At 42.6% G+C, this 15,948-nt stretch overlaps 1 protein-coding gene across 3 annotated transcripts in view; it reads left to right on the top strand.

Moving 5' to 3' along the window:
- grb10b (growth factor receptor-bound protein 10b) overlaps positions 1-15,948 on the top strand; it is an 88,165-nt gene that overhangs the window by 26,635 nt on the left and 45,582 nt on the right. For 2 of the 3 annotated variants that reach the window (XM_030073530.1, XM_030073528.1), the window contains exons 3-4: positions 5,714-5,813; positions 15,442-15,760. In XM_030073530.1, coding sequence (XP_029929390.1) covers positions 5,714-5,813; positions 15,442-15,760 — 419 coding nt within the window. The remainder of the gene's footprint in view (positions 1-5,713; positions 5,814-15,441; positions 15,761-15,948) is intronic. The other variant, XM_030073529.1, reaches the window with a different exon arrangement.

The following is a 15,948-nucleotide window of genomic DNA, read 5'->3' as shown; positions in this document are numbered from 1 at the left end:
AGTCCTCTATCAAAAAATAATCCCCGCTGCAGAGGAACGCCCCTTCATGGAGGGGACGTTCAGCAACCTCACACCACTTTTCTGGGGTTGTTGAAGGACATTCTGGGAAATGTGGTAAACACACACTGAAAAGGTATATTTCAACACTTCAGTTATCTCAAACTGCCTGCTGGAATGCATTGAAAATCACAGACCAATGGTACACAACAGTGTAAGTTTACTGTTCAGCCTGTCGGCCTGATCATGTTTCCTTTGAAGTGGAAGAGGTCATCTTTTAAAACTCTAGTAGTGGGCACCGTAGTGTGACAAGTTGTCCAAACAGGCTGGTAGAGTGTAGAGGCCATATTGATAGTGTCTTTACCCAACAGGTTATATGTCAGATCTAATCACATCCAATCACATTGCATGCTGTGGTCATTGCTCCTTATCCAGGAAAGATGTAATTCAAGTGTGATTCCTCCAGTGTGCTGCTCTGCTGGCTTTGATTACATGGAGATACAAGGTTGAAGACACTCTTAAATGTATTTGTGCAAACGATTTTGATTTGTAACAACTATACATGAACTGGACTTTAATTTAGCAATTTGTTTGAAAACAACCTGGAAAATCTAGTTCATGCTAAAAATCTTCCATAACCTAGAATTTATATACCCAGAATTCAAATAGTCAAATAAATTTTAGATTCTCTTAAAATATGCTGCTTTTAATCTTGAGGCATGCTAGGTATAATCCCCTCATGCCCTTCTGTTGAGAAGGTTCATGACCCATCACTTGTCGCTCATCTTGATGAGCTCTTTGCTTTGAAACAGCATCTAGCCAGAGGCTCAGGCAATGATGTCTATAAAGCCAATGCAAGTATTAAAGAGGCAGACGATGATTGTGGGCAATCTGCAATATACAGAAACAAAGAAGCAGTGTTGCTGGCAATGTTGGTGTTCACTTTTACTTTTCTAACTGCTGTGAGACGGTGCTGTGTGCTGTGACGTGCGCTGCAGTTGTGAGGCTCACCTGTGTAGCCAGAACTCAGACCGCTGCTGGCCGCAGGCACATGCTGTGCTCCCAAAGCAAATGGTTTACACCCCCAAATCATCCTGAAAGTTACAGCAAAGAATCATTTTTGATAATCAGCAGGATTTAGGCATGGTCATACAGGGTCAAATAGACATAGTATGGTAGACTGATAATATTTAAGATCTCCTGTTTATTGATTGCAGTTATAATGTGAAAAAACTGCATCCTGCATTTTAAGTTGTCTTTCACACATAGCTCTTAGGCAGCAGCAGAAGTTTTTACTATTGCCAGCGATCTTATCTCACTGAGTTTAAACTTTGTTAAGCCATTGTTAACCCTCTGTAATGGATGGAAGGGACAATGCCGGCCTTCAAAAATGTACCTACATACTGTGTAGCATATTGTCATTACAAAACTTAATTTTTATACCCAGTGTACAAACATCAGTCCAAGGTCTGTGCAAAAATGGGCTTAGTCACTGTTCCTTTTTTTGGCAAACAAAAATCAAATGGCTAATAGTAATTCAGCCAGTTCAACCTAAGTAACATTACTGCTACCATATACTGAGCAACGCCTAAAACTTTAACAGCAGACATTTTGACATGAAGTAGCAGGGTAATGTTAATTAAGGTTTGTTCTATTTCAGTGTACTAGAGATTTTCCATTGAGTCAGCATGCAAACCACCAGAATCCTGGCTCTGTTAGACCTAAATGGAGTGGTATTTTCTTATTAACACCATTAGTGACACCTATTTTTACCCTGCTATTTAATGTCAAAATGGCTGCTGTGCAAAAAAAACAAAAACAAAAAACTATTAAGTCCAGCAAACAATATGCAAAAACAAAATCAAACTATCTAATGTTCTAAAAACAGAAATGCCCCACCCTGTTAGCAGGCGATTTGAAATTGATCTTCTGCTCTTCTGTTCTTCTGATCAGCTGCACTGAAAAATATCCAAAGCAGAAGAAGTAGCTTATGGTAATGAGTGGGTAAGCCTGTAATAATTAGTCACAGCAGCCATTTCAGACATTCACACTTTAGCAACTGGTGTATTTGTTGTTGAGATACGGGGGGCATTACGATAACCTCAGTGGGAGGAAGCTGAATGAAATTTCAGGACTATGTTGAAAGAGTCTTCATATCGTGCCTTTCTGGCTGCATCCTGCCTCATAATTTTTACCCACATTTGAAAAAGCGAATTTGAATCCCTGAACGGGGAGTTTAGTTTGTCATCTGTTACTTTATCCTAATTTCTTCCAACACTGAGTTTGACAAGGCTCCCCTTCGACAGCAGCCAAAGTTTCCACTGTTTAAACAAACACACAAACAAAGCGCCAGAGCAGAGCTTCATGCGAGCTCATGATCTCATTCTAGTTAATTATGTAAGAAGGGATTTCCACTCGCTCTCTAGGGTTTATGTATATGGTGTAAAAGGACTACGTAGCTAATAGACTTGGAAAGCTACCCTTGGAAATGGTCCGCCTGAAGCAAGTCTTGTTTCTCTAAATAAACATAGCATGAATGCATACTGCACGTTAAGAAGGCTTGTGTAAAATTTCCACATCGTAGTTTTCTCTGAGGCTTTCTAAGAATATCCAGATCTGGGTAAAATTAGCTGGATTGGAAAGCTTAATGTTTTACTTTCAAATTGTAAATTGGAGCTGGAGTCCACTGTTAAGCTGTTCCTTATTGCAACACTGATTCATATTCAATCCCTGGTCATAACATTTAACCCAAGTCTAACCTCTTCTAAAGGCGTAGCTTTGACATTTGACTCAGTCTTTCCCCTCTTGTCTGGGGCCCAACCTTTAGACCTTTGTGTCTGTCTTGCTTTCAAAGCCTTAACCTTGTCCCTGGCCTTCCATTGACTCCTTTTAAAAAGCTGAACCCTCAACCCCTTGACTCTTACTTGGAGTTCCTTTCAACTTCATCAATATGAAAGGGCCCTTATATGCTCCTTGTCAAAACTTGGCCTATGCTCAGTCCTGTTTTGACCCCTCTTTAAGAACTTGAGCAACACGTGTGTGTGTGTGTGTGTGTGTGTGTGTGTGTGTGTGTGTGTCTTTAGGTGCACACCCATGTCTGGCTCTGTGCGTGAATGTGAGTAAAAGAATGAGAGTGAGAGAGACCAAGACACAGGTTTTGAAAATGGAAGAAGAGGGATAAAAGAAACATCTGCATGTCTTCTCACCAGAAAAAGAACCCCGCATTTCCCAGCTTTTATGTGTCATCTCATGTTGTCTCTTCTGTCTAGCCTCAACGCTATAAGCTTCACTAACTCTGTAACCAAATGTAGGGCTGTGGCATGGCTGGGAATTATGCTAAATGCACACTATGTGTAGGCTTAAATCCTCAAAGTTAATGTTCTGTCAATAGTCTATAGGGGCATCAAAGGATGTCTGGGTCTTGGATTTTTGTTGCTATTGTCCACAAAAGAGACCAAGGTGTGCCTTAAAAGTCTGCTAAGTACTTTACGTGGTGGTGGTGTGTGTGTGTGTGTGTGTGTGTGTGTGAAGTCCTTTACTCCCAGACAGCCATGCAAAGCAGTATTCAAGACCAGTATATGGTGTGACTGAGTTCCTAGGTTGCTGCTCAGCGAAGCTTAACCGTGGCCGTCCCGTCTTGCTGAATATGCACACATACACATACGTGCACACCCATATGTTCACATACACACTGACTGGGTAGGGATCAGTCACAGTCTGGTAGTTGGACCTCCAGACGGTGTGTGTGGCAATGTTTGCCATGTCATGGGAAGAAACAGGGTGATGCGATGGTTAGTTTCGTTTTTTCAGTTAACTGCTTTTTTTTTTTTGTCTTTTTTAAGGTTAGTCCCATTGAGATCCAAAATCTGCTTTCGATCTGTCCAAGAAGGCAGCAGCTCAAGACAATACAAAGACCAGACAATGCAACGTAATAATTGGATGCGGTTGGGTTAGTTGGTATAGAAGAGGAGGCGTGGGGGTGGGTGGTGGTGGTGGTGGGGGTTGGACAGAACCATACCCTGACGGTACACATCCAGTTCAGTCTGAAGATAGGCCAACACCGGAGAGGAAGTCTGCGTGGCTTCTCCTGACTGAAATGACATCTTATTCACTATATGTGAAAGAGACAAAACATGGATGATGTATTTTCGAGGAATCAGGCCTAGCTCTTGTTTTGAAGAATGGACACACCAGCAAGAGATGCTTCAAGCTTAATTCTAACAGTAAGTGGATTGTCCTCACACCGCTCACTAAGTCTTGTTGTTGAGTTGTCTATCAAAGCTGCCACATGTAAGATTTTTACATTTTCACATTGTAAATGGAGCACGGTTACAAGTCGCCATCACAGTCGCTTTACATGAACTGCTTTGCGCCACAAATGGTGGCCAGTGTTTCTCCTTCCTGCTGGATTGGGAGCACCATTCCTCAGCCTGCTGTCAGGAGACTCAAATTTTATTGAAAACCCAGAGCAAACCTAATTTAAGCACAAAGCAGCTCATTGAGGCTTCTTTTCATAACGATTGCAGATGTGCAATAATGTGCCATCACGTGTAATTTGGTGCAAATTAGAATTGAAGAAACAAGGGAAAGGATAAACAATGATTAGGAGGCTAAGGAGTGATGTTGGCATTCTTTTTTGTGTGTGTTCTGTATCTGACACGCAAACACACAGTGCTACCTTACAAAAGGAATACCACTGAATTTAAGAATTGTCAAATGTTATTCAATACAGTGAGCTTTTCTATTAGTGAATATGAATTAAAAGTCAGAGCATCAAAGTGTCAATCGGTGATGATGCACCACATCCTGAAGTTCAGCTTTGATCAACTTGGTTTGTTGGGACAGAAATGTACCTGTTTGTCCAAAGGGTCATGCTGGGTACTGGGATTATCACTGTAATAATGGGAGAGTCATTATTTATGGATGTAATGATACAGTGAGACTAACATGACCATAAATGACCTTAGGCAAAGAATAAATAACATCTATCCTAGTTTGAACTGCCTTAAAAACAAAAACACAATCCAGCTCGCTTGCACAGCATGTCACTGCTCTCAATGAGGCAGAACAAGCAACCACAGCTTTTATTGCTGCATCAGAAGAGGTCTGGCGTGGAAGGGGAAAGAGTGTGTGTGTGTATATGTGTGTGTGTGTTTGTGTGTGCCAGTAGCTATGTTTTTTTTCTTTAACAGGGGGAGCCAAGCACAGTAGTCCACCACAGTACGTTCTGTTCCTGCTCCCACTGTTTGGCCTAGCACGGGACGCCAGTCTTCTAGTGTACACACACACACACACACGTACACACACGCACACGCACACACACCCACACACTCTTACTTGAGCTTTTAAGCAGTTGTATGCACAGGCAACATATCAAACTGAATTGAATCAAACTCAGATCAATTTTTTGATTAGTACTCTGACATTGCTCAGGTCCGCCCTGCTGCACACGTTCACATCTGTGGGATGAAGCCATGGAGCTGCTCCACGCAAGACGGGTAGAAAACTCAGAATCTGAGGATGGCTTTGAATATTTGGACAGGCCGGGCCAAAAATCAGCCGCATGTGTATCCTGTTTTACGGTGGATTTGCCTTTGACGTGTTCGATTTCTTTAACAAATCTCGCTCATCTCTTTGACAAAACTCCTGGTGGTGTGGTGTGACGTGTTTTTTTTTTTTTTTTTTTGTTCTCTCTCCCCCTCTCTCTCTTTCTCAGCAGGACAATGTAGACCGGTCCACCAATCACAGACAAACAGCTGATCTCATTGGTCCAAGCTTCCAGCAGTCAACCAATCGGAGTTCTCCTAATCATCAAGGTCGGTGTTCAGCATTCAGTCCATGTTAAATTTCAGTGCTCTAAATTCTATTTGTACATTTACTGGTATAGGATTTAGCAGGGTACGTGCATTTGTGTCTGTTTGTGTGTGTGTGTGTGTGTGTGTGTGTGTGTGAGTGCATGTGTGTGTAAGCATACACTGGCACAAATTCGACATGTTAAATTGCTCTGGAGATGTATGTCAGTGTTGTGTGACATAGTAAAGTGTACTTAGTGATGTCCCTGGTATCAAATTGCATGCATCACGTAAAGTCTAGGAATTGATACAGTGGTTTAAATGTACTGTATAGCTATACACCAAATATATGGACTGTACATTGACATATAAGATGTAATATAAGCCTAATGTGTATATTTAACTTGAAGCATTACATACTATAAAAAGTCCAAGGGAATTACCTGGGAAGCTGGTGGTGGCTTACTCCAGTGTGTGTGTGTGTGTGTGTGTGTGTGCCTGGTCTCAGACGCCGCTTACAGTGCGCAGAGTGGCTTGCACCCCATTATTCTCCACTGGGCCTTGGATGGTGGGGCGGGGTGGGGGTGGGGTATAATATATATTTGGGTCTCTTCCGCTGTAAACATTTCAGCAGTTCAAAGGTTGATCTGCACGGACACGGGGTGCCATTATAATTACGCCGTCTATCTAATTGTGCCATACAGGGTTCATCCATGACAATCGGAGCATGAGATTTAAGCACAATATTGGCTCAGCATGGGAGGTAAGGGCGGGGAGTCTGCAAAGACTCAAAGAGTGAATGAGAACGCTTGGCCCCGGCATGGGAAATAAATGGAGCAGAAATTACATTGTCATTTTTTCTGGATCTGCCTGCATGGAGGGAACTGAGGAGTGCAGGACAGAGGGCCCAACGGAGATGACTTTTTCTGAGGAGCACTGTAGAAATTTCCTTTTTGAATTAGCTTGGGTGGGTAGACATATTCTTAATACTCGGTGAAACGAAAATGTGAAACTTTTGATTTGAGTTCACCCAACAAATTTAGACTTTTTCCTGTTTAAGATTGCCAAGGAAAGAGGTTGTAGTTTTGTTTTTTGTTTTTGTTTTTTTACTTTTTTAATTTTTTTAATTACTAGTAACTAATGGGCGACAAGTAATGACTAGCACTTCACCTTTGCTACTTTGCCGTTTCATAATGTGCCGCAGTGCTGACTCTTATAAGCTCCATTACATGCTGTGCTGTTGACAATACTGTCCTGTATCAGCTGAGCAGAGATTTGAACTAAGCCCCAGACCCTTGACTGTTATTAGAAGTGGGTTGATAATCCTTGCTGACGTTATTAAACTCATTTTCCAGCAAATCCACTCTTTTATTCTTATGGGACTTTAATAGAGCCTCCAGCTACTTGCTGTGTTTGCCATAAACCCAGAATAGTCATAAACCTATTAGTGTTGTGGTGGAGGGAACAGCAAGGCTTTGTTGGAACATGCCACTATTTCATATTTTTGGAATGAGAGGCGATCGAGCAGCTTATCAGGGCATTTCTGAGCAAATATTTGACATCTTGAAAAGGAACTTGCCCCATGTAATGTACTGTACCAAAGATCATATATAATCTAAAAAGCAAACACAAAGTATGATGGTGTGACTTACACATTTTGGCATGTTTCCATGACATTCAGACTGTGAAGTTCAGTGATTTGCAATGGCTAATATTGGTTTCCCCAACCCAGTCTGCTTTTATCTAACTAGAGGCAAAAGGAGACAGAGACAGCATTGTCCCTGCCAGTTGGAGTAAGCAGCATGACACATGCCTGAGTGAGATGTCACAGACTTGCACTGTGCAAGTGTTGTCTCCTCTTTGTTCGTTCTCCCAGCCACTCAGCAGGATGGTTTCAATCTTGTAGCTCAAAAGCCAAAAAGAAGTTGAGAAAAAACCACATATCCATTTTTGATTGTATGAGGATCTTTTTTAATCATCGTCATGGTCTGAAGGGTCAGGGAACTTGCTCTTTTCATGAAGTGGCATTTGAACTTTAAAAGTGTCTGAAAAGGACGTGAAAGATTTGACAGCAGTCTTATCATGGTGATGAGATTTTCTGGAAAAGGTTAAGTGACACATCTTGGCTGACTAGATCCTCCTCACACACCATCAACACTTACACCAGTCTGTCTATAATTAAACTGAATAAGCACTCGTGCAGCTGAATTTTTCAGCATTACACCCTTTAAAAAGACTTTGTTTTAACAACTATCTCAGGTGATCTGATCACAAGTGGACCCTGGAAACAGATTGCCATTGACACCTGGCATTATCATGCATCTGAAATGTGTCTCCTGTGACTATTTGTGATCAAATTTGTGATTGACCTCAGATCCATCAAAATTCCTTCCTTCCTCTCTTTTTTTTTTTTTACTTTGATTCCTCTGTAACTTTTTCCAAATCCCTAACCTTAACCCTAACCCATCATGAAGTACATACATCCAAATCTTTATCTTTGCCCATTCACAAAGCAGTTATGCCCGACTACACGTTTTATATTATTCTGTTGTTATTTTACTTTATTTTTGATGGTTGCAGTAGATAGAGCTGGACTCACAGCAGGGCTGCTGTGGTAAGGACTCAAGCTCCTTCTTTTAACAAAGCAACCAGGCGGTCTTCCAGAAATGTCAGGGACAAACCAGGCTACAATTCAGGCTACAACTGTAATGTGGCCCAGTGTGTCCCTGACTCTCTGAAGGTGTTTGGGTGATCGGATCACGATGCCTCACCAAGATGCATTGAACCATGTTCACACGTGCTTAAGGCTGTCCGGTTAAAACCAAGTGTGAACCGAATATTAGGTGCAGTAAGACAGTTGTGCCAATGCCTGACTAGTGGAACATTTTAACTGCAAGTATAGTGCCTTGAGGTGCCGGACAGTACAATATCCGCCTCATCCACCTGTTTGCTGTTTAGTATAGTGCCAAAATATCAAGTCATTTCACAGTTACAGTTGTATTGTAACTGTAGTTTGCTGGTAATTGCAATGGTTGATTTTTGTCTGATCAAGTATAAATGATTAGATAGATATTGTAGATGCTCTTTCTTAGTATTTGGCATTCCCTAAACCTGTCCCTAAGACATTCACTCCCTTTCCCACAGACCCGAAAACCACAAGTCACGTCACTTGTGCAGCAGACGCACACAGCTCGTGTGTGTGTGTGTGTGTGTGTGTGTGTGTGTGTGTGTGTGTACATACATACATGTGCATTTTCATTTGTGGGATGGTATGTGTAAGTTTGCTCTTTCATTTGTTATATACATCATAAATTCACACATACAGGGATAATAGCTATATTAGGCTCAACATCTCTCAGGGACTGTGTGTTCACATGCATGCCTGTGCACACACACACATACGCTCCCATGTGCGACTGTGTGAAGAGAAACTCGGGCTGTCGGGCACCGGGGTTCAGACTGCTGGTTGGCAACATGGGTGTGACCATTGTTGCCGGGGGTGAGGGGGGCTGGGGCAGGGGAGCGGTTTCTCAGATGGGCACACAGCTGCTAGGCAACAAATCCCATCAATGGTACCAATGCGGCGCTGTAATCTGACAGCGTGGCTCTGGAGAGGCTGACCAGCCGTGATCTGAGGCCTGGAAATGAAGCTCCCACCTCAAGCTATTCCAGTTATGCCTTTGTAAAGGGAGAGTGACACAGGCACGCTCGCATGGGCAAACACGTGCAGGCCCACACACACATCCCCATGCACATACACACACTTTTGCACGCGGGCAGCGAGGGAGCACATTCCTGACAAGAATGGGACTCTGTAATAGGGGGTTGACGAAGGTTGGGGTGTGTACAGATTACGAGGTGGTGTGAATGAAACGTGCTGATTTGTAATGGAACAAGTGTTTCTCGCCTCATAATCCTGATTGGAGAGCCCTTTTTCATTAACACGCCTCCCAGCCAGCCCCGCCCCTCTATCTGTTTCTCATCCCCGCCTTGTTCCCCTGTTTTTTCTTGGGTGACGCCCCCTCTTTGCCTCCATCTCCTCTGCCTGTCACTCACCGCAATGTCTTAATCAGTACCATGTCACAGTGTCGCAGACTTGATTTTTGAAGATGTTTGACGCTTGTAATTAACTTAAGGTTGACAGGGGAGAAAGTTAAAGTGCATGAAAGACTGCAAAAGTCTTTTATCAGCTGAGATGCAGGTTGAAAAATGTCTAAAGGCAGGTTTGGTACAAAGAGTGACGAGAATGCAACATATGAAATTCTTGAAAAGTTTAACCATTTGAGCAATGACAAAAACTTGAATTTTTTTTTGTCAAAAGTAAATGATAAAGATGAGAGCTTTGAAGCCACTTACTCTGTGTGAAAACAGCCTCCCTTTCACACACCCACCCAGCAACATTCATAGTGCCCCTTCAACTAATGTATCCATCATTCTTTTATTCTGCCAGTCTCTTCTCTTCGCTACTCTTCTCCTCTTCTCTTCTCTTCTCTTCTCTTCTCTTCTCTTCTCTTCTCTTCTCTTCTCTTCTCTTCTCTTCTCTTCTCTCCCACACACACACTCTCTCTCCCCTCGGTGGGTGTGTGTGCTGTCACCAGAGGTATTGTGCTCCCCGGTGCCCAGCCACGCTTTACAGTTTAGGCTTGCTCTGTGGTCGCACTGATCCCTTTTTGCCTGGAAAGCCCTCTGTAGAGCTTGTATTCACAGGCTATTTATCCCTCTAGTGTGTGTGTGTGTGTGTGTTCAGTTCATGTATATAATCCGTATATGTGTGTCCCTTTCTTGCATCCCTCTTTTCTACAGGAGGGCTGCCCCTCCCCTTTGTTTTTAACCGGTGGGAATGAATGCATGAATGAATGAATGCATAGACGACATTCCTGGGCTAAGGACAAACAGGGAGCCATATGGATCTGCTGTCAACACAATGGTCTTGTTTTGGCCATGTCTCGCTCGCTAATGATCAGAAATATTCAAAACAGCTTTTATGCAGATTCTTGCCAGACGTGCCCAGTTTTACAGTTGATTAATACTGTACTTAGCGTGGTTCAGACAATGGGGGAAGCCTGGGCTATATTTACCCTCAGTTGAACTTGTTTAAAGGTTTGGACAAGACAAGGGAGGGGATTAAACTGTCACGGCAGAGCAGTGAAGTTGGAGAAGAAGAACAATAATGTATATGTGTAGCGCTGGTCTCATAAATGGAGTTAAAGTCCACCACTAGAGGCGGATGTTTGACAGATGCATGCATTGATGGACCAGTTGATGGATGGAGAGCTGGCTGGCTGGACAGGTAGATGCTGAGAACTTTCACCCGGTAAGCCTGACTTGATTTGAAATTTGTCGAACAGACGTCGCATCTGAATTTGCATGATCAGCCCAGTTTGTACGGAGTGAGAAGTGGTAGAGGCAGGATTGAAATGCGGATCAGATTTCTAGTAAATCTTGGGAGTGTATTATATTTCAAGGTGCAGACTCTATGTTTTTTGCCATATCTGTCTGGCACCTCAGTTTCTAATATTGGATAGCGCTTGTATTGGTATGAAAAAACAAACCATGTCCATCTTTAAAAATGAATGTACGCAGCACACCAATGTTCTTAGATGATGGGATTTAGCGATATCCATCATCTTAACACAAATTAGTTTTATTCTGAAAGTATTGATTTTTTTATGTAGACATGCTGTATGTATACTGTGTGTTTTCCAGCATTTTTAGCATTGAGCATCCTAGATTTGATTCCCTTTTCTCGACCTTCGACCCCTTCCTGTTTCACATCTATTCTGCATTAGTGATGGCAGGTCTCTGTTTATTCTATAAGCCACTTTGCTTGTCGTCCTGGAGGTGGAGCAGTAGTTCAGCAAGCAAGACAGGGACCTCTGCAGTGGCCATATCCGCATGGCCAGTAAGTCACTTTGTAAGAGGTGTATGCTAAATTATGTGATATAATGTAAAATTTTGTCATTGCAAAATAGCATCCTGATCTTTACAATAGGGGGAAACTCACACATTTTTTTTTGGATCTTGAGCTTGTTACTGCAACAGCATCACAAATTTGAGCTCTCTTTTAACAGGCTACACCAATAGCTCTCTCTCTCTCTTTCTGCTTCAGTGCTACATTAACTACCCTAATATTTAAAGAGGCTCTAATTAATGGCTGCAGTATTGTTCGGCCAGGCATGCTGTGACCACTGAGTGTTTGGCGGGCGTAAATAAAGGTGTTTATGGGCCTTCATCTGCCTGCCAATGCCCAGTAGCTGGTGTGATTTCTATTTTCTAAGCCCCACGTCAAAGACAAACAACCATCGTTTGCCCTCAGGTCCAAATCTTCACGCTTGTATTTTGCTTTTTTTTCCCCCCCACTGTGTGTGTATGCGTCATCCATGTGTCAGTCTTGCGTCCGAGCGTATGACACGGCAGCTCTGTTTGTCTGATTGTGACATCCTTATTTGTGTACGATCTTTTGACTGAGAGTGACACGGGCATCGTGTTTCTCTTTGTGAGTTGGATGTGTGAGAATATCACAGTATTATTTGGAAGCATACTCATTTTATGATTCGGATTTACCCCTCTCACACCCTGACTATTTATTGACCTACAGGTAAAGACTGTTTCATGTAATGGCATCACTGCTTTATATATTTTGCATCTTGTGCCAGCTATTCTGTCCTGCATTCTGTCCACAGCAGGCTGAGTCCTGTACTGTCCATAGCCCTGTATCTGGCCTTGCATGCACCCTGTGTCCTGTGGTATATAGCTCTTTAGCTCTCCAGGCTATCTAGTGTAAGTAGCTGCCTCCAGCTTACCTGTCTCTAATAATACCGGCAGATTAACCACCTGTAATTCACAGGCACCTGTGATATGGCTACCTGACACGTTTTCAGGAAAAGCTCCTCAAAGGGCACAGATTAGTTGCAGCAGGTAGCTCTGGCCACTGTCTAGTGCTGGAAACAAAGTTACACTGCCATATCCAGGGATGGACATGTTTACAAGCCTGCTAACCTGCGGCTAGGATTTTTTTTTTTTCTCAGTGAGTCTGGCGAAGTTCCTGCTCCGTTTCCTGTTCTTGCGCCCAGTGCTTAGGTTAAATCCAAAACTTACATAATGTCATCTTTCTGTGGAGCAGTGGGACTGTTAGCTGCTTGGCAGATCGAGGCATGACCTTCACACCTACTGACAGGACTTTCTCAGAGGCCCACAACCAAGACAGCTGTCCTGCTCTCTGAGCTGCGGGAGTCACAACTGTGCAGTTGTATGCAGCAGGCCTGCACACTAAAAGGCGCTTAAGATCCTTTTGTTCACTGATTCACCCACAATAGCCTATAATTTGACACATTAGCTGTTGACAGTCTGTAGCTGGAGTTCAGGGATTATATGAACATCCCCCTATACTAGAGAATTGTTGTCATACTGTATATGTTACATATATAGTCATGTAGTCATATATGAACCAAACATATTTTATAGACCCCCGATATGGTGATACATATTCACCCCATATATGCTGAACATATATTTCATATATATTTTCAGAATCTCAGTCTTGTCATGTGTAACCTCTATATTGCTGTTTGTGTTTTTACCTGTCCTGTATTTTTTGCAACCATGACAAAGTCAAAGGTGAATTTCCACAGTAGGCATAATGTATTATCTTGTCTCATATGTAAAACTTACATATGTGCACATGCACAATGGCATATTGTTGTTATATGGTCATATATGTGCATCTGTACTTACCCATCATATGCATATGACAACAGCGGCTGGTGACTCAAAGAATTAAATGTATTTGTATTATAGCCTGTATGTACATCTATAAAAATCTGCCAAATTCACGCATGTTTCAGATATAAATATTTGATATGGACCTATATGCAATATATGCAATCATTTATTACACTGTATTACTAATTATTATTATATCCATATACCAGGATATCAAAATAATTTCAAGCTACCTTTCTTTTTGGGGGGAGCTATTTTCATACACTCCCTTGGAAAAGCCTCTTATTCACTCATTTTGTGTGTTTCTGTGGATAAAATCATTTAGAATAGCCAAAGAGCATAGTGTTTTGATGTCTCTGGTATCATAATGAATGCCACATGAAAGTAGAAGATGATTTCTCTTCATGTGACAGAGGCTTCCTACTGGCTCTTCTGTTGCCATTGACAGCCATTAGTGTATTGTGGCCTTATACCCCAAAAGGCAAAAAAGCACTGGCCTAATAGTTGATATTCAGGTCCCTTCCCAGGGGCTCAATAAGCTTGGGACCCCTGCTCTGTACAGTACAGAGCTTGTCTCCCCCTAGTGGTTTTGTTGTGTATAGCAGCATGGCTGGGGGATGTAAAGATGAGATGTGCTGGTACACTGCTGAGACAGGTTTCCTCTTCATGAGATTGAGCCACCATTGTGATGTAGAAAAAGCTGAATTTACCCAGATTCATAAAAGTTTCAGAGAGAAAAGCAATTAGATGTGAGCTTGCCTTCAGTTGAGCTCACCTCCAACTTTCATGCACTATCCTTCTGAAGTCCATTGAAAAATTCACTGCATGAATTTCAATCTGCCTGCAGTTTTTCACAAGGGCTTTGAGGAGAAATTCCTCCTCTGAAAAAAAAAAAGACTCATACATCCTGCTTTTTAAAGACCTTTAAAGGCAGAATGGTTGATACATGTGGTGAATTTAGAGTGGATGCTTGCAGCGTGATGCCTTTTTTGTGAACTCTAGAGTTGAAAAGTGTTGCGGGCAGGTTTGTACTTGTCCCTGTTATTCCTGGAGATTTGGCTCGCAAGGCAACACAATGTACAATAGTCAAGTCAAGACAGTCTTAACTGATTGAGCACCCAGAACTGGTTACTGATGACGTGTGTGTGTGTGTGTGCGTGCGTGCGTGTGTGCGTGCGCCTGTTTTCCAGCCTAGGGTTAAGGTGGCACACCACGAGTCGAGGCAGGTCAAAGGTTCAAATCGTGGCCGCAGTAAAATGAACAGAGAAACTGAAATAGAAAATGGGAAAGTCCCGTGTGTTTTCAGTGTTTGAAACTAAGGCAGTAGACTCACTGTACTCTCGCTGGAATTTCCTTTGTGTTTTGTCATGTTTTTTTTTATGTCTGCCCAATTCTGGTGTGCCATTTTCCATTTTATTCTGTTCTGCTGTCTCCACTTACCACTGATAAGCTCGATATTGCAGTTGTAAGTTGGCAGTAGATCTAGAGATACTTGCAAAATCCATGCCCTCCTTAAGTAATCCTTTCTTCTTCTAATAGAGGATGACATGCACAGTGTGTCTGTTTATGTTTATTTTTCATACTGAATCTACAAAAGAAGTCACAAAAAGGAAGGAGAGTTAAAGGAGTTAAAAAAATGATTGTTATACTTTGAAACAGGCTCTATTTTGGCTTCTTGTCAACAGTCGCGATTTTAGTGATTATAGTAGAGTAGTTTTCACATTGTTTGAATATAAATGGGAGTGAATTGTAGTGAGCCTTCTAACTTACCTAAATATGTTATGTATACACTTATTCAACCTTTTTGACAGACAGACATGACAGAACTGTTAATGTGAAGTCAAAATACATCTGATGTGGTCCTTTAAAGAAAGTGGCTGCTGTATTTGATCCCTCTCTTACTGAAGCTTTTCCTGTCTGTCTCCTCCAGAGGATGACGTGGATCTAGAAGCCCTGGTGAATGACATGAACTCCTCGTTGGAGAGCCTGTACTCCACCTGCAGCGGTCAGCAGCCAGAGTCCGCCCCCTTACTGCACAACGGACAGACCTCTTCCTCACACCAACACCACCATCTCCTCCACCACCACCACCACCATCACACACAGCACAACCAGCCGCGGCAGGTTCAACACTCGCATGCGCTCAGCCACGTCTCCCCGGAGCCGCCCTCCTCCTCCTCCTCTTCCTCCGCCGACTCCCCCCAGACCAACCTCCGACGATCACAGCCTATGCATATCCTCGCCGTCAGGTAGGGTACACAGGCAGGCGTGTGCAGACTCAGTAAGGTGTGTGAGATATATTCTCTCCTCCGATGGGTGTCTAGTCTTTTGCACGACTCAGAAGCACACTTTTGAATTTGCCCATTTGGTGGCATAGCAGGCACAAAACCGGGAAGAGCTGTCAAAGGCTAACAACAAGAACCTCCAATTTTCATGC

This window comes from Myripristis murdjan, chromosome 16 (genome assembly GCF_902150065.1).
Source record: "Myripristis murdjan chromosome 16, fMyrMur1.1, whole genome shotgun sequence".
NCBI classification, from domain to species: Eukaryota; Metazoa; Chordata; class Actinopteri; order Holocentriformes; family Holocentridae; genus Myripristis; species Myripristis murdjan.
The sequence above is the reverse complement of the archived record's forward strand: the minus strand, read 5'-3'. Positions and strand labels throughout refer to the sequence as shown.